The sequence below is a fragment of the Ursus americanus genome, chromosome 25 (assembly GCF_024610735.1).
Source record: "Ursus americanus isolate L20-20 chromosome 25, mUrsAme1.1.p, whole genome shotgun sequence".
Lineage (NCBI taxonomy): Eukaryota > Metazoa > Chordata > Mammalia > Carnivora > Ursidae > Ursus > Ursus americanus.
The window spans coordinates 19,101,895-19,122,086 of record NC_142151.1 but is presented as its reverse complement, the minus strand read 5'-3'; the positions used below and the strand labels follow the sequence as shown (position 1 = coordinate 19,122,086).

The 20,192-nt window shown below is 35.5% G+C and overlaps 1 protein-coding gene across 9 annotated transcripts in view; it reads right to left on the bottom strand.

The window, feature by feature from the left end:
• The window catches only part of PLEKHA5 (pleckstrin homology domain containing A5), a 237,473-nt gene that overhangs the window by 15,316 nt on the left and 201,965 nt on the right, over positions 1 to 20,192 (bottom strand). For 8 of the 9 annotated variants that reach the window (XM_045781378.2, XM_087855669.1, XM_087855668.1 and 5 more), the window contains 4 exons: positions 17,900 to 18,001; positions 14,128 to 14,239; positions 12,979 to 13,025; positions 11,044 to 11,161 (listed from right to left, as the gene is read on the bottom strand). In XM_045781378.2, the coding sequence (XP_045637334.1) occupies positions 11,044 to 11,161; positions 12,979 to 13,025; positions 14,128 to 14,239; positions 17,900 to 18,001 (379 nt within the window). Of the gene's footprint in view, positions 1 to 11,043; positions 11,162 to 11,990; positions 12,180 to 12,978; positions 13,026 to 14,127; positions 14,240 to 17,899; positions 18,002 to 20,192 lie in introns of all 9 variants that reach the window. The other variant, XM_087855672.1, reaches the window with a different exon arrangement.

Here is a 20,192-nt window from a genome sequence, read left to right as displayed (position 1 = left end):
GGGAAAAAAAAAAAAAAGGAAAGTTTTACTGAAATGAGAATAAATGGATACTTTCATAATATAACCAATGTAGATAACCCACACCAAAGCCAGTACCATGATGAATGGGAAACATTTCCAAGCATTTCCACCGAAGTCAACAACGGAATTAGGATATCTCCTACGTTCTCTAGCAACACCACTGTGCAACTACTGGCGCCAGAGAGGGGAGAGGTAGAAAACGACGGAAGGAAAAAAGGAAAATTATAATTCTGACGGAACTGTATATTTGGAAAATCCCAGCAAAATAACTGAACTTCTACTAAAAACATTTAGATAACTTAAAAAGGTAATGCCAGCCTTAACTTGGCCAATGTGGTGTGCCTATAAGGGGAATCTCGCTGTGGTTTTAATCTGCATTTTCCTGTGACTAAAAACACGGCACTTCTTTTCATACACTTATTTGCTATGTGAATATACTCTCTTGTAAAGTGTCTGCTCAAGTGTTGTACGCTCCCTGATTTTTTTTTTTTTTAATCTTGGCCGGGTACCGTGTATTCATCAACAAGAACAAAGATCTGGTTTGTAGGTGGCTGGTTGTGAACCTCTGCTTTAAAAGTTTCTACAAATCATGGCCAAATGCCTGACATTTCATTAACTTACACACTACTCAAATTTTTACTTAGCACTTACTGCAAAATTATTGATTGGATAAATGAAAGAGACTTTCCTCTTTACCGTTTTTATTAAACAGAGCAGATACAAAGGAGTAAGTACAAAATATGTGCAAGCATAAAGAATGACCATCTGGTCATCACATAGCTTAGAAATATCATCATGACCTTAAAACACTCCCTAATATGGGGCGCCTGGGTGGCGCAGTCATTAAGCGTCTGCCTTCGGCTCAGGGCGTGATCCCAGCGTTCTGGGATCGAGCCCCACATCAGGCTCCTCCGCTGAGAGCCTGCTTCTTCCTCTCCCACCCTCCCTGCTTGTGTTCCCTCTCTCGCTGGCTCTCTCTCTGTCAAATAAATAAATAAAATCTTAAAAAAAAAAAAACAAAACACTCCCTAATCCCCTCTCCTTTCCTGTCTCTCCTCAGAGGTAATTAACTGTCAAATTATGTGTTTATCTCCCCCCGCTTTTCTTTATAGTTCTGTAATATCTGAATTCCTAAAAAAAATACTATTTCAGTTTTGAATATTTTTAATGTACACATATGTGAAGCTACATGCCATGTATCTTTCTGCAACTTGATGTTTTCACTCAATATTAGGTTCAATTTTTTTAGCTGCCTTAAGTTTTATTTGTTTTTATAAACACAATACAGCTAAACTTTATTTTTAATCCAGTTTGACAACCTTTTTCTTTCAAGTGAAGCATTTAGTCTAATTATATTTGTTATAATTACTCATGTATTTAGACTTATTTCTGCCATCCTAGTTTTTGTTTTATATTTTCCCCACTTCCTCTTTTTTTTCTTTTTCTTCTTTTGGATTCTTGTTCAGTTTGCTTCCCTACTAGTTTGGAAACTATACAGTCTATTTCTTTTATCTTATCCTTAAGCATGCACACTTAATTTATTAAAGTATAAAGGTAGTCATGATCACTACCATCCTCTGGAACAATACAAGCACTTTAGAACATATTAATACCAACAAGTTTCCTGCTGTTTTATATGCTATTGCTATCAAATATTTTAGTTTTTTGCTTCTTAGATTTTCCACATCTGACCACTTTCCTTCTATATGAAATGTAGGACTCTCTCAAATGATGGTAAGTGACAAACTTTCCAGTTTTTGTTTTTTTAAAAAAGACTTTATTTATTTTTGAGAGAGAGAGAGAGTCCGTGCAAACGGGGGGGGGGGGAGAGGGAGAAGCAGACGCCCCACTGAGTGGGGAGCCTGATGAAGGACTTGATCCCGGGACCTTGAGATCATGACCTAAGCTGAAGGCAGATGCTTAACCGACTGAGCCACCCAGATGCCTCAAACTCTCCAGTTTTTGTCTTTACTCTTCCTTCCTTGTTTCATTGAGGCAAAATGTATAACTAAAATGCACAGATCTTAAGCGCATAACTGGTGAGTTTCGATAAATGCATTCTTATCCCTAGCCTCATAGGTATACATCTGTATAATCATTTCAGTCAAGATAAAGACCAATCTTCATCACCCCGCAAAATTCCCTTCCAGTCAATCCCCCATCAGCCAAAGGCAACCATTATGTTGTTGTCTATCACCAATAGATTAGTTTTGCCTATTCTCAAACTTCATATAAAGGAAAAATATACCATGTCTCCTTTATGTCTGACTTAACGTAAGTTTTTCATATTTATACAAATGTTGCTGAGAGTCACACATGTACCTTTATCAGAAGTGTTTTTTAATTGCTGAGTAGTAGTCTAATGTATGAAAATATCACAATTTGTTTATCCAAACTCTTGTTTATAGACATACGGGTTGCCCCCAATATTTGTTTATAATGATTAAAACTGCTGTAAAAATCCTTGTATAAGTTTTTTTGAGGAATGTTGCTTCCATTTTTCTTAGGTAAGTATATAGGAGCAGAATTGCTGGATATCATAACTGCATATTTAATTTAATTTTAATTTCATAAGAAACTGTCAAACTGTTGCTCTATCTTACACTACCATCAGAAGTGTGTGTGAATTCCAACTGTTTCATGTCCTAACAAACACTTGGTAATTTAAGTCTTAATTTAGCTATTCCAGAAGGTGTGAAGTGTGATTTTAATTTGCATCAAAACTGCATTTATGATTGATCAGTTGTAAACTTTTTTGTATGCTTGTATACTGTATTTGTTAAGTTTCCAAGTCTTTGCCTACTTTTATTGGGCTGCTTGTCTTCATTATTGATTTGCAAGAGTTGTGAGGCGCCTGGGTGGCTCAGTCATTAAGTGTCTGCAAGAGTTGTTTATATATTCTGAATACAAGGCCTTTGTCAGATATATATACTATTTTCTCCCATTCTAATGGGCAGGAGCTTTAAATTTTGATGAAATCAAATTAATCAGTTTTCACTGAGAGTATATAGCTCTCAGAGGTTTCCAGCTTTACTTGAGGGGGTATCTTATCAGACTCCTAATTTGTTCAGGTTCTGAGCTTTGTACTGTTACAAGGCATTTTAGTGTTCCAATTAAATTATTGGATTCCTCCTGTTATAAACTGAATTATGTCTTTCTAAATTCATGTTGAGGTCCTAACCCCTGATATGACTATTTCCCAGGAAGAGAGTCCTTACCTGAAACTGAACCCTGCTGGACCTTTATCTTGGACTTCTCACCTACAGAACCGTAAACAGAAATTTCTGTTGTTTAAGCCACTCGGTCTGTGGTATTTTGTTATGGCGGCCCGAGCAGACTAATTAAGGCACACCCTTCACATAAGGTGAGCATTCCTTTCTTACTTGCTGGAAGTTTCTCCAAAAAATTTAAAATGATATCAACCAGCAATTAGAATCACTTTCTATAAGAGGACTGGCTGGGACATCTAGTTAGCTATATTGCCAAAACATTTGCTTGCAGTCTAATGTTTCCTGTGTATTTATAATAATATGCATCAGTATGATAAAGGCTGAGACTATGACTGTTTAACTTCATCTGTGTATGAAAATGTAAAGTTAAAAAAGACTTTGGTTAAGGAAAAGTAATGATTTGGATGAGAATAAGAAAGGTGTATAAATATGGGTGTATAAGTTCTCAAGAAGGCAGTATTTTTTTCTAATGAAAAATAAAAAACAAAAACACTCACCAAAACCTGACATTGTAAGACTTAAAAAAAATATTCTAATTATGGAAAAAGCTAAATAAACATTATAACTTAGTGTTTTTAAAAATTTATTTCGTAATCCTTTATCAGACTATAAAAAATCAGTCTGGTGGGTAAGGACCAATTAATTATTTTTCTGAAAAATTTATATTTTCCATATTTGCTTTACCTCTGTGTAAGTACAGTTGGCCTTTGAACAACATGGGGGTTACTGACATTGACCCTTCATGCAGTTGAAAATCTGCAAGTAACTTTTTTTTTTCATGTTAAGTAGATTCTATGCCCAACGTGGGGTATGAACTCATGACCCCAAGATCAAGAGTCCACAGGCTCTACAGACTGAGCCAGACAGGTGCCACTGCATGTAACTTTTGGATCCTCAAAAACTTAACAACTAATAGCCTGTTTTTTTTTTTTTTTTAAGATTTTATTTATTTATTTGACAGAGAGAGAGACAGCCAGCGAGAGAGGGAACACAAGCAGGGGGAGTGGGAGAGGAAGAAGTAGGCTCCCAGCGGAGCAGGGAGCCCAATGTGGGGCTCGATCTCAGGACTCTGGGATCATGCCCTGAGCCAAAGGCAGATGCTTAACGATTGAGCCACCCAGCCACCCCTAATAGCCTACTGTTAACTGGCAACTACTAATACATTACTTTGGATGTTATATGTGTTATATACTGTATTCTTACAATAAAGTAAGCTACGCAAAAGAAAACCATATTAAGAAAACCATACGAAAAATACATTTACAGTTCTGTACAGTATTTATTGGGAAAAAAATCTGCATTTAAGTGGACCCTTACAGTTCAAATCTATGTTGTTCAAGTCAACTGTATGTGAATACCACACAACCTCTTTTTGTGAACCACTTACACATTCTCCTAAATAACCACAATATCACTTACTGTTGATGATATCTAGAACATATTTAAATTTCCATAATTGTCCCAAGAATGTCTTTAGAGACTTCAAAAAACATTTACTTACAATTTTTTAAAAAGTAATCTCTTCACCCAACATAGGGCTCAAACTCACAACCCTGAGATCAAGAGCATAATGCTCCACTGACTGAGTCAGCCAGGTGCTCCTAGAAATTTCTTTAAAACCACAATCTAGGAGACAGTCCAACATGCCAGAGGAGTAGGAGACCTTAGCTTCCTCTGGTCCCAAGAATTTGGTTAGATAGCTATCAAATCATTCTGAACCCCTGTGAACTCAATCAGAGAGCTAAGAAAAGAACAGCTGCAATGCTACAAATAAAAAAGCCACCACTTTCTGCAAGAATGATAAGACAGAAAAACTTACCTCAAAAAGAGAACAAGAGGCAGTACTGGCTGCCAGGTATCTAATCAGTATGGATATAAGTAGGAAGTTAGAACCAGAGTTCAGAATAACCATTATAAAGATACTAGCTGGGCTTGAAAAAAAAGGAGAGAAGACACTAGAGAATCCATTTCTGGAGAAATAAAACAACTAAAATCTAATCAAGCTGAAATCAAAAAGGCTATTAATAAGATGCGATAAAAAATGAAGGCTCTAACTGCTGGGATATGAGGTAGAAGAGTGAATTAGTGATAGAGAAGACAAAATGATGGAGAATAAAGAAGCTGAGAAAATGAGGGAGAAACAACCACTGGCACAAGGGGAAAATTCAAGAGATAAGTGATACCATAAAATGAAACAATATTAGAATAATTGGGATCCCAGAAGAAGAGGAAAGAGAGAGAAAGAGATTGTGAGAGAGAGAGAGAGGGAGGGGCAGAAGGTATACTGGAGCAAATTATAGCTGAGAACTTCCCTAATCTGGGGAAGGAAACAGGCATTCAAGTCAAGGAGGCACAGAGAACACCCCCTCAAAATCAATAAAAATATGTCAACACCCCAGTATATAACAGTGATACTTGCAAATCTCAGAGACAAAGAGAAAATCCCTGAAAGCAGCTCAAGGCAAGAAGTCCATAACCTACAAGGGTAGAAACATTACACTGGCAGCAGACCTATCCACGGAGACCTGGCAGGCCAGAAAAGAATGGCATGATAAATTCAGAGTGCCAAATGAGAAAAATATGCAGCCAAGAATACTTTATCCAACTCGGATGTCATTCAAAATAGAAGGAGAGATAAAAAGCTTACAGGACAAACAGAAACGAAAAGAATTTGTGATCACTAAACCAACCCTGCAAGAAATATTAAAGGGGATACTTTAAGCAAAAGAGATCCCAAAAGTAACATAGACCAGAAAGGAACAATGACAATATACAGCAACACTGACTTTACAGGTAAAACAATGACACTAAATTCATATCTAATAGTTACTCTAAATGTAAATGGGCTAAATGCCCTAATTAAAAAAGATACTGGGTATCAGATTGGATAAAAAAGCAAGTCCCATCAATATGTTGTCTGCAAGAAACTCATTTTAGACCTAAATACACCTCCAGATTGAAAGTGAGGGGGTGGAAAACCATTTATCAGGCTAATGGACATCAAAGGAAAGCTGGGGTGGCAGTCTTTATATAGACAAATTAGATTTTAAACCGAAGACTGTAATAAGAGAAGAGGAAGGACACTATATCATAGTTGCAGGGTCTATCCAAAAAGAAGATCTAACAATTATAAATATTTATGCTCCTAACATGGGAACAGCCAATTAAATAAACCAATTAATAACCCAAATAAAGAAACACATTAATAATAATACAATAATAGTAGGGGACGTTAACACCCCACTCATAGCAATGGACATACCATCTAAGCAGAAGATCAACAAGGAAACAAGGACTTTGAATGACACACTGGACCAGATGGACTTCAGATATATTTAGAGTGTTCCATTCTAAAGCAACAGAATACACATTCCTCTTGAGTGCACATGGAACATTCTCCAGAATAGATCACACACTGGGTCACAAACCAGTTCTCAACTGGTACCAGAAGATTGGGATCATTCCCTGCATATTTTCGGACCACAATGCTTTGAAACTGGAACTCAATCACAAGAGGAAATTTGGAAAGAACTCAAATACGTGGAGGCTAAAGAGCATCCTACTAAAGAATGAATGGGTCAACAGGGAAATTAAAGAAGAATTTAAAAATTAATGGAAACAAATGAAAATGAAAACAACTGTTCAAAACCTTCGGGATGCAGCAAAGGTGGTCCTAAGAGGGAGGTATATAACAATACAGCTTTTTTCAAGAAACAAGAAAGGTGGGAAGGGGGTGGAGGGGAGGGGGTAATAGGGTGATGGGTATTAAGGAGGGCCTGTGTTGTGATGAGTGCTGGGTGTTATAGGTAACTAATGAATCATCGAACACTACAACCAAAACTAATGATGTACTATATGTTGGCTAATTGAATTTAAATAAATAAATAAATAGAGAAACAAGAAAGGTCTCAAATACACAACCTAAAGGAGCTGGAGAAAGAATAGCAAATAAAGCCTAAATCCAGCAGAAAAGAATTAATAAAGAATAGGGGAGAAAACAACAAAATAGAAACCAAAAGAACAGTAGAACAGATCAACGAAACTAGTAGCTGGCTCTTTGAAAGAATACGATTGATAACCCCCCTGGCCAGACTTATCAAAAGGAAAAGAGAAGGGACTCAAATAAATAAAATCATGAATAAAAGAGGAGAGATCACAACCAACACCAAAGAAATACAACTACAAGAACATATTATGAGCAATTATATGCCAACAAATTAGGCAATCTGGAAGAAATGGATACATTCTTAGAAACTTATAAACTACCAAAACTGAAACAGGAAGAAATAGAAAACCTGAACAGACCCATAACCGGCAAAGAAATTGAAGGAGTAATAAAAAATATCCCAAGAAACAAGAGTCCAGGGCCAGATGGCTTCCCAGGGGAATTCTACCAAACATTTAAAGAATTAATACCTATTCTTCTAAAGCCATTTCAAAAAACAGAAATGGAAGGAAAACTTCCAAACTCTTTCTATGAGGCCAGCATTACCTTGATTCAAAACCAGACAACAACCCCACCAAAAAGAATTACAGACCAATATCCCTGATGAATATGGATGCAAAAATTCTCACCAAGATACTAGCCAATAGGATCCAACAGTACATTAAAAGGACTGCAAGGGTGTTTCAACATCTGCAAATCAATCAATCAATTAATACACTACATTAATAAAAGAAAGGACAAGAACCATATGATCCTCTCAATAGATGCAGAAAAAGCATCTGACAAAATACAGCATCCTTTCTTGATTAAAATTCTTCACAGTGTAAGACAGAGGGAACAGACCTCAATATCATAAAAGCCATACATGAAAAGCTCACAGTGAATATCATTCTCAATGGGGAAACACTGAGAGCTTTTCCCTAAGGTCAGGAACACGACAGGGATGTCTACTCTCACCACTGTTTTTCATCATAGTACTAGAAGTCCTAGCCTCGGCAATCAGACAACAAAAAGAAATAAAAGGCATCCGAATCAGCAAAGAAGTCAAATTCTCACTCTTTGCAGATGACATGATATTCTATATGGAAAAACCAAAAGACTCCACCCCCAAATTGCCAGAACTCATACAGGCATTCAGCAATGTGGCAGGATATAAAATCAATGCACAGAAATCAGTTGCATTTCTATACACTAACAGTGAGACAGAAGAAAGAGAACTTAAGGAATCGATCCCATTTACAATTGCACCAAAAACCGTGAGATATGTAGGAATAAACCTAACCAAAGAGGTAAAGTATCTGTATTCTAATAACTCTAGAACACTTATGAAAGAAACTGAGGAAGACAGAAAGCAACGGAAAAACATTCCATACTCATGGAATGGAAGAACAAATATTGTTAAAATGTCTACGCTACCTAGAGCACTTCATACATTCAGTGCAATCCCTATCAAAATACCATCCACTTTTTTCACAGAGCTGGAATAAATAATCCTAAAATTTGTATGGAACCAGAAAAGACCCCGAACAGCCAGAGGAATGTTGAAAAATAAAAACAAAGCTGGGGGCATCACAATGCTGGACTTCCAGCTCTATTACAAAGTTGCAATCATAAAGACAGTATGGTACTGGTACAAAACAGACACACAGATCAATGAGAAAGAATAGAGAACCCAGAGATGGATCTTCAACTCTATGGTCAACTAATCTGCGAGAAGGCAGTAAAGACTATCCAATGGAAAAAAGACTGTTTCTTCAACAAATGGTGTTGGGAAAACTGGACAGCCACATGCAGAAGACTGAAACTGGACCATTTCCTTACACCATACACAAAAACAGACTCAAAAGGAATGACAGATCTAAATGTGAGACAGGAATCCATCAAAATCCTAGAGAACACAGGCAGCAACCTTTGTGACCTCAGCAACCTTGGCCGCAGCAACTTCTTTCAAGACACGTCTCCAAAGGCAAGGGAAACAAAGGCAAAAATGAATTATTAGGACTTCATCAAGATAAAAAGCTCTTGCACAGCAACGGAAACAGTCGACAAAACCAAAAGTCAGCCTATAGAATAGGAGAATATATTTGCAAATGTCTTATCAGAGAAAGGGCTAGTATCCAAAATCTATAAAGAACTTATCAAACTCAACACCCAAAGAACAAATAATCCAGTAAAAAAAAATGGCAGAAGACATGAACAGACATTTCTCCAAAGAAGACACACAGATGGCCAACAGACACATGAAAAAATGCTCAACATGATCCAGCATCAGGGAAATACAAATCAAAACCACAATGAGATACCACCTCACAGCAGTCAGAATGGAGAAAATTAACAACTCAGGAAATGACAGATGTTGGGGAGGAACCAGAAAGGGGAACCCTCTTACACTGCTGGTGGGAATGCAAGCTGGTGCAGCTACTCTGGAACAGTATGGAAGTTCCTCAAAAAGTTAAAAATAGAGCTACCCTATGACCCGGCAATTGCACTACCAGGTATTTACTCCAAAGATACAAATGTAGTGATCGGAAGGGGTAGCTGCACCCCAATGTTTAGAGCAGCAATGTCCACAATAGCCAAACTATGGAAGGAGCCCAGATCTCCATTGACAAATGAATGGATAAAGAAGATGTGGTATTGTGCTAAGCAAAATAAGTCAATCAGAAAAAGACAATTATCATATGATCTCACTTATACGTGGAATTTAAGAAACAAAACAGAGGATCAAAGGGGAAGAGAGGAAAAAATGAAACAAGACAAAATCAGAGAGGGAGATAAACCGTAAGAGACTCTCAATCATGGGAAACAAACAGGGTTGCTGGAGGGGAGGGGGCTGGGGCAACTGGGTGATGGACATTAAGGAGGGTACATGATATAATGAGCACTGGGTGTTAATATAAGGCTGCTGAATCACTGAACTCTACCTCTAAAACTAGTAATACATTATATGTTAATTAATTGAATTAAAACCAACCAACCAACCAACCAACGAACCAACCACAATCCAAACAAGGTTGAAGCACTGCACTGTATCTGGCCTTTTCTATCTTTTTATTCTTGACTACTTCCCCCTCTAGCTTTTTTCTTTACAACCCTGAAGAACGATCAGTATTTAAAAAAAAAAATCAGAGGTGCCTGGCTGGCTCAGTCGTAAGAGTGTGCAAATCTTGATCTCAGGATTGAACTCACGACCCCCATGTTGTGTCTAGAGGTTACTAAAAATAAATAAATAAATAAATAAATAAATAAATAAATAAATACACTTTAAAAAATCAGAGTACACCCAGTAAGAGTACTATGTCATGGAATTTGTTTATTTACTTGTTTTTCTGGTTAAGTAAACTCTATGCCTAACGTGGGGCTCCAACGCATGACCCCAACATCAAGAGTAACATGCTCTACTGAATGAGCCAGCAGGGTACCCCTTAGCCCTTGATCTTTCATGTACAATTTTAAAACGGAAGAAAACCAAAACCTCCCTACCCTAAAATCTCAGGAAATGGAAAACTTTTCAAACGGTTGGAATGTACTCATTTTTCACTAAAACCTAATCTGGACTGATATGAAGCTTTTAGTCTTTATCCCTCTCAGGATGAACATTTCAGAAATATTAATTTATTTCAGAAGGGGATGTGGCCTCATGCCTCGCTGAGATGACATGCAATATAAGGTTTATGGGTCATGTTACCTTCCCATGTTACCTTCTGAATTCAGAAGCTCATCAGATTCCAGAGGTTTCAGATAAGGGATTGTGGACTTGTATATGCACTGAGCCAACATGTAAACTGATTTTATTGTTAAAATGTCTGAAAAACACAGGAGATAAGACATATCCCAAATGCTGACCTTTAACGGAAGTTTCCATTTCTGAAACAGGTTCTGATTTTTCTTCTCCATTAGATTCATCAACTTCTGCCACTGTTGTTAACTCTGGTTCACTCTTGTAGAGTCTATAATCTGGACCCTGGAAAGGAAGACGTGCAATTAAAAAAAAAATTGGTACGAGTTTCTTTTATAAGGTTTACCTCTAAAGCCTCAAATCAAACCCTGAAAATTAAAAGCCTCAGTCAACTGTCTTGGATACAGGCACAATAGATATATATAATTGATACATATATATTACAACCAACATAGGAAAAAAAATCTGAAATATTTTTAACCAGTAAAAGTTTTGGTTTTCAAATTAAGAATATTCTTATTAGGGACAAAGTCATTAGAACATTTTTTTTATCACAGTACAACTGAGGTCTGAAAATAATTATATCATATTAATTCAATTAGTCCTATTTCTTATCCCTTAATTCTCTTCTAGCTTACCACATTTTACACTTATTTGTTCAACCCCAAATCTCTTATTTTCAGCTTCCATGGGTAATGTCTCTCCTTGGCAATGTCCACATCCTCTAATAGTTTTTCTAGATGGAACTGCCCATATCCCAACCCTTTTATCATTCTTAGTAACAATCTTTTTTCATTCTCACTTCTTTCTGATCCAAAGATATTTTGCTTCTAATATCCTGAAATGGTATATTTAAAATATGACTTCTTAGGCAAATGCAAGGTAACCACTTTACAAAAACACTTATTAAAAATATGAAATTATGAAGTATTAAAATTGTAAAAATATAAGAAAATGAGAATGGCAAAACGAAAACAGGAAAAACACAAACAAACAGAAAAACACTGGCTAAAAGTGAGGTTATAATAAAAAAAAGTTTGAGTGTAAAATAAATTTTCAAAAATGAGAGGGCAGGTACATGATTGATTATTCTGTGGCTACTGAAGCCACTTACACAGTGAGATCCATTTCTTGGATATCCTTGAACTTGATGAATCTTCTTTTCTTCAGGCAGATGGACTGGGCCCCTGCTATAACAGAGCAAGGAGCTGCTATCACTGGGCAGAGGGGGGATTATGGGAGGCTGCTCTGTAAAGTCATAGGACCGAGGAAGTGGAGGACGAGGTGGGACTACTTCCTCTTCCTAAAGATTGTAGAATAGTCACCTTATTTAGATAAGCATATTGAATTAAGTATATCTAAATTCTTTGCAATGGTAAGTTAACTTAAATTCACTTTAAGATAATTAAAGGGACACTGCCAAGCCAAAAGTCTCAAATTGAAAAGTAAAATAAAAAATGCAAAGTATGATAGCCAGTAACTGGGTCTCAAATACGGTTTTATCTAATTTTTTTGGGTAACATACAGGTTAGCTTTCATCTGAAGCTTAACATCAAAACAGATATTTGAAACTACTGTTATTTCACTTTAAAAATAGAAGAAAGTAATTAATTTAAAAGTCTTACTGCCTATTTTTTTTTTGTAATTTTAAGAGACAAAATAAAGAAACATCTCTTTTTGATTGGTTTTAATACAAAATTCAAGACCACAGATGCTTTCACTCAGGTTGACAGTATCTCTTTGTAGTTGTAATTTCTCTATGGTATGCATGACACACAGCCAACTTATCTATCAATCATCCTACAAATTTTATCAAGAATAAGAAACAATGATAAATATTCAAATTACTTGTATCAGAAAAAGTATGACAATGTTAAAGTTCTAACATAGATGAAAAGTAGTGATTCAATTTTTTTTTTTTTGCATTGAGGGAAGAAAAATCATATCTGTTAGAAGTATCAAATTACTGAATCAGTGAAATGTCAAGATTAAAACAATAACTTAAATATATTTAGAAAACATTTTTGTTATGAAGAGAAGATAAATTCTAATTCATGTGTTACACATTTAAAATAATTTAGAGATAAACAATCCAAACTTACCTCATTTTTGTACTTAACTGCTGAGAAAGGCTTTGATCCTGCCATACCTGTTAAAAAAATTATAAATGTAACTACCCATACTAAACATATTCTTTAAATTGACATAAAAAGGAATAATTTCATCTCACTTGTTTTATTCTTAAAGATTTTATTTTTAAGTAATCTCTACACCCAAAGTGGGGCTTGAACTCACAGCCCCGAGGTCAAAAGGTGCATGCTCTACTGACTGAGCCAGCCAGGCACCCCCATTTCACTTATTTTAAATGAAGCTTTCAGTTTCTAATCCGTTGTTTATTAATGTTCTCAGAATTTGAAACCTATTACATTTAAAAATACAAATTTAAATACCTAGTTTAAACAAGAGTATAGGGAAATGGGTTTTCTGAAGCACTACTGATGTAAGTGTATTTCAGTACCATTTTGTAGGAGGGCAGTTTGGCTGTGCCTATCAAAATGAAAGATGTGTGCTCATTTCCAACTTCTTGTAATCCATAAGTACCAGCATGTGTGTTTAGTTATAGACACAATAATACACACACACACACACACAAATATATATAATTACAGCACAGTTTATGACAGAAAAAAAAACCAAACCCCAAACCTGGAAACAACCTACATGTCCAACACCACAGAATGGACACATCATAGTTCATCTATATAATGGATTATTACACAGTTATTGCATTGTACTGTTAAGGAGAAAAAAACCAAATTGTTGAAAAACAAGTATACTATGATTTCATTTTTGCTGTGGGGAAAAAAAATCATAAAAGCAGAACATTATGCGTGTGTATAATTATACACAAAAACCAGTAATTTATTTTTTTTGTGGGTGAGGCTGGCAGAACTTTTGCTTTGTACTTTATAAACTTGTGTACTGATTCAATGTTACAAGAGTGAGTGACTGTTTTCTGATGTCAAAAATCCATTCAAATAACAAGAGAGCCAATTCTATGTGTCATTCCATTCATTCATTCATTCAGAAAATTTACTTATTTATTGTAATCTCTGCACCCAACATGGTGCTTGAACTCACAACCCTGAGATCAAGAGTTGCATGTTCTTCTGCCTGAGTCAACCAGGCACCCTGTGTCATTCCATTTAGACATAAGATGATGGTCAATTACTGCAGAAAAGCTAATTTACCTGTTTCTGTAGTGCCTCTTTGCTGTTTGTGTTTACTCAGTCCTTCCATGACATCCTGAATTCTCCAAAGTTCTTTCTGAATCTGTGCACGCTGAATTCCTGCTGATTCAGTCTTTCAGTAAAAAGAGCCCACATACAGGGGAAAAAAAGTTGTAAATTCCACTAATTATATATTTTAAAAAATGACAATTGCAGTGGATTAAAGAATATTTAATATGATCTATGTGACTTTCCCAATTTTGCAACTTCTGTGGCCTTTGATGAAACAGAGAAAGAAAAAATTCAATTTCTCAGACTTAAGTGCACTATTTCAAATCCCTTCAATAAGCTTTGCCTTGCATTATTGCTGATCACAAGGGACTAAAAAATGGAAAATAAAAAGAAAACAGAACAAAATAGAAACTCACAAAACTCACATTAAAAAATTTTTTTTAAGGGAGAAGAAAAAAAATGGGAAGTATACTAATTTCCTAAGTTCTAGAAAATAAGATCATATTCGTTTTCAGTAAGATTCTAATAGAACTCTATGACATATTGGTACTTTGGATAACAAGAAATATTATTTTTTGGAATGCAAATTTATTTTTAAAAAAAGGGTCAATGAAGTACAAAACTGTCATATTAACCAGAAAATTTTTTTTCCACTGAATATCAGTTTTTGACAACTGTAGATATTAGAATAGTCAATACAGCTAAAAAGTCCTCTGAGGGGTGAAAATATGCTTGTAAAGTCTATAAGCATAAAGACTATATGCTATGCTGCTTCAAGAAGGCACTACATAACAGAATAATTTAGTTATCCAGTTTTCCAAGCCACAGGGCTGGAAGCATCAAAGTAAAAAAAGGAAGTATTCACAGAAGACTTAAACACAAGGACAACCCAGGGATGTGAATACTGATATAGACTTGTAGGGAGTGATTTCAATTATAAAAATCAGACATGTGCACATGTATAGAGAATACATATTATTTTTGCAATAATTAAAAAATGTATAGTTTTACCTATCTGAAAGGTGTATGATGAAAATCTCATTTTTTGGTGTTATTTTGCATTTCTCTGATTACTGGTGACTTTGAACAATATTCAAACACTTTCTACAGAGTAACTAGTCATGTTCTCTGTCCATTTTTCTGATGTATCGTTTCTCCAAATCAAAAAGAAATTTCCTTGCAGATCAAAACAGTAACTGTTGTTGAGTTTTAGTGGTCAACAATACTTCTTGCCACTATGCCATCTTTTAAGTTTATTTGCCTTCATTGTTTGCTTATTTACTTAATTATTATTATTATTTTTAAAGTAAGCTCTGTGCTCAATGTAGGGCTTAACCTCACAACCTCTAGATCAAGAGTCGCCTGCTCTACCAACTTAGCCAGCCAGGTGCCCCGTTTACTTATTTAATTAATAAACACATAGTATGTTTTATGTGCCTGATACTATTCTAAATGCTTCAAAAATATCAACATATTTAGTCATTATAATAACCTAATAAAAGTAGGCACTATTATTTTCATTTTATAGTTATGAGAACTGAAGTGCAGAGTCATTATGTAACTGGTCTATGAGTTATAACTCACAGAGTGTGCCTTCTAGTTCTTTATTTTTTCAAAATAGTAACTACTGTGCATGAATGGATAAAGAAGATGTGGTCCATATATACAATGGAATATTACTCAGCCATCAGAAAGAACGATTACCCAACATTTGCAGGAACATGGACGGGACTGGAGGAGATTATGCTAAGTGAAATAAGTCAAGCAGAGAAAGACAATTATCATATGGTTTCACTCATTTATGGAACATAAGAAATAGCAGGAAGATCGGTAGGAGAAGGAAGGGAAGAATGAAGGGGGGGTAAACAGAGGGGAAATGAACCACTAGAGACTATGGACTCTCAGAAACAAACTGAGAGCTTCAGGGGGTGGAGGATTGGGATAGGCCAGTGATGGATATTAAGGAGGGCACATACTGCATGGAGCACTGGGTGTTATACGCAAACAATGAATCGTGGAACACTACATCAAAAACTAAGGATGTACTGTATGGATAACATAATAAAAAATTTAAAAAAAAAACTATAAAAAATAATAACTACTTCATTATACCTTCATTATACCTTTATTTTTTTATTATTTTATTTATTATTATTATTTTTTAAAAGATTTTATTTATTTATTCGACAGAGATAGAGACAGCCAGTGAGAGAGGGAACACAAGCAGGGGGAGTGGGAGAGGAAGAAGCAGGCTCATAGCGGAGGAGCCTGATGTGGGGCTCGATCCCATAACGCCGGGATCACGCCCTGAGCCAAAGGCAGACGCTTAACCGCTGTGCCACCCAGGTGCCCCACCTTCATTATACCTTTAAAATATTAGTACTGTTTTATTAATTTTTTCAAAGGATTCTGGTGGAAATCTTGTTGGAACAGAATTTGAGTTTATACAAAGAATTTTCATTAAGAGGATGTTAAATCAGGCCATCCATGAACATGGTATACCAATTCTACTTCTCTATTTATTCAAGTCTTATGTCCTATCATATAGATATTACATTTTCATGATGAACATTTTTTGTTAAGTTAAATCAGGTAAACTGCTGTGGCCTGAAAGCTAAAAATAGGGGGTTATAAAAAAAAAACCCAAAACTGCCCAAGATTATGTGACAGAGTATATACATCTGCAACATCTAAAATATTTTAATATCTGGTCTTTTACAGAAAAAGTTTGTTGACCCCTGGGTTACTTCTTAGATATTTCAGGGTTTTTTTTCTACTGTAATTAGTATTAACCCCACTGTTCAATACGGAAGTCACAACCACATGTGGTTACTTAAATTTAGATAACTAAAATGAAATACAATTAAAAATTCAGTGTCTTGTCACACTGACAACATTCTGAGTGCCCAACAATGGCATGTAGTTGGTGGCTACTATACTGAACAGCACAGATGGAGGGCAGTTGGTTTACTAAGAGTCAATTTTACTAATATTTATTCCTTGTATTGACTTGTCTGTTGAGTCCATAAGGTTTCCAATGCAGTTGGCTAAATTTATATAGAGTCACAAGCATGAAGTGACTTTTACTATTTTCTTGAACATATATTATCTCTCTTTCCCAGAGCAACACTTTAAGACAGGTATTACTGTTTCTATTTTACAGACAAGAAAATTAACACCTAGAACCTGATTCCAGATGTGACTGCTTACAAAACTGGATTCTTTATGCTAAGCAGTGCTGCATCTTTCCCTATTCAATAACATATCAAAAGTCAATAGGCTAAACTAGTTTGATAAAAAAAGAGGCATTTAATATAGAATGCATTAGAATAAATTTTTATTTTTTTATTTTTAAGTAATCTCTGTGCCCAACATGGGGCTCAAATTCACAACCCCAAGATCAAGAGTTGCACACTGTACTGACTGAGGCAGCCAGGTGCCCTGGATTAGAATAAATTTTATAAAAAGATAAATTATGCTTTATTTGATAAATCCATTTAATTCAACACTTCAATACTAACTTCAATATAGTTAGGCAGGAACAAAAACATGACAGGGATCACACCACATGCCCAACAGAAAAAAGAACTTTTAAACAATGAGAGATGGGCTACTTTGTGGAATAGTAAGATTCCTATCATTGAAAGTATTTAAACCCAGGTCTTAGGTGGCCAATAATGTAAGAACCATTAAGGGCATGCACGAATCTAACAAGGTGGGTTGTACAGTACCAGTCAAAACCAGTTGAGACAATGCAAAAAAACCCCATTCACTTTTGTACCTGAACTTCGCCAAGGCGATCTAGCTGTTCTTGCATCTGGTTCCTGGTAACAGTTACATCGTATTCTAACTTGTCATATTCTCTCCATGCTCGTTCCAGTTCCTAAAAATCAAAGAGCATTAATTACTTTAATGGGGAAAATGTGCTTTTATATTGTTATCACTGTAATTACAAGCTTTCTAGGTTTTAGAATATTATGTAGTTTACATTGGAAAAAATAAAAATTTTTGTAATTCATTTTCCTTTCCTTTCCTGTTTAAAACATTTTCTTATCTGCCCTGGTTAAAATTTCTTCATAAATAAAAAATACTAAATAGGTTCTATTTTAGCATGTTGGATTTTCAGTAACACCAGAAGCCTGACATATCTTTACACGGAATAAATTTACAGTAATGTAATAAACCAAATGCAGCTAAACAGACAAATCAGTGAATCCTGCTTATAAAGACTCAATATACATGCTACTCACCTACATTTTTCTCTTTTGGGAAAAAATCACCCCAAAACCCTCAAATCACAGAGAAAATTTTCATACTGGTCTTTAGCCACTTGTCATCTATTATATATGGAACAATTCTAAAAATGGTTAAAAATACATTGTCATTTCACTGTTTCAGGATGCTATTCTGTGGGAGTGTAGGTACTCTTCTATGGGTTGTAATTACTCTTCAGACATTTCAGAGTGGTATGAAGTCAACAAATTGATAAAGTAAGGCAGGGATTTTGATCAGTTTTATTACTTGTATATAGTATGGTGTTGGCACATGTAACACAAGCAACAAATATATACTGAACACTGTTGTAAAATGAATTAGTAACTCTTATCTAAGAACCTTCCATGACCAGAGATTTCATGCCCTGAACTGTGCTGAATGAAGCCTGCCCTGGGAAATGTCAGTTTAACAACACCAGTAGTCTTGGGATAAGGAAAGAGAGTATAGATTTTGGAGGAAAGGTTATCTAAAATAACCTAAACAGTTTTTTTTTTTTTAAATTGAAGAATAGTTGACACAATGTTACATAATAATCTTAACAGTTTGTTCCTAACGATTCTCTTTTCAAGAGTTATTTTACTTTTGGGCCACCTAGGTGGCTCAGTCGGTTAAGCATCTGCCTTTGGCTCAGGTTATGATCTCAGGTTCCTGGGATTGGGCCCCAAGTCGGGCTCCCTGCTCAGTGGGGAGTCTGCTTCTCCCTCTCCCTGCCGCTCTTCCTGCTTGTGCTCGCTCTCTCAAATAAATAAAATCTTAAAAAAAAAGTTATTTTACTTTGTATATTGTGTAAGTAGCTTAAAATTACTTTAAAAAACTCAGGCAATGAAAAATTATTCAAGGTACACACTTTTAAAAATTAAAATGAGTATTAGAATTTGGCCATTTGGGATAATTGCTTTTTGAATCTAAGAGGTCTCCTTAAGCAGGTTTTACTATGAATTGCATTTTTAGAAAAGTAGGGATAAACCACTGGAGATTTTTTATCATCTCTATATTATATAGATAATTTAGGGAGTCTATTTAACTGATTTCACAATTAATAAAAATTTTAAAAGGCAAAGTGATAAAGGACTTAAGATTTTTATCTCCTCTATATTGTGTAAAAATTAGTCTTCTTACTTGGCTCCAGCAAACTTTTACCTGATGAATAAGGATACTGATCTCCTTATTTATTTATTTTACCTCCAGACCCAACGGCAGCCCCGCAATTAAGTAAGATAGCACTGGCAGGCTAACACCTAACCTCTCTTGTAGCAGGTGCTGGGTGGGTCCAAACAGGTGTAGGGTGGGTCCAAATGCGATAGAGGCATTTGGCATCTAAATGTAAGAACATTTTAGGAAGTAAGAATCCTTGTCTTTCTTATCCTAAAGGTATAGGAAGCATATATTCTAGAGCTAGAAATTATTTTCAGGGTGAAGAAATACAATATACTTTCAAGTTTTCTAGCCTGGAAAGTCCTGCCACTGCACTGCAACGTTTGGCCTGAGTCCCATAGTCCTGCTGGGCTTACCTGTTTCTGCCTTTACCTCTGGGCTCCTCAAACATGATTATGGGTGGGCAGAACACAAATCAACAGAGGACGGCAAGAAAAGGGGTAGCACTGGCATAACATCAGTTTCTCCCAATATCTGGTTGAGCATTCCATTAACGAATTTACAAGTAACATGTTGAAAACTGTTAAATATGACCTTACTGTTTTTTTGTCAAGAAGATAATATATAGGTATGCTAAGGCAATTAAAAGTGGTAATGACTTTTAAACATACAATTATCTTAAAATCACAGGCATTAAGTCAGGA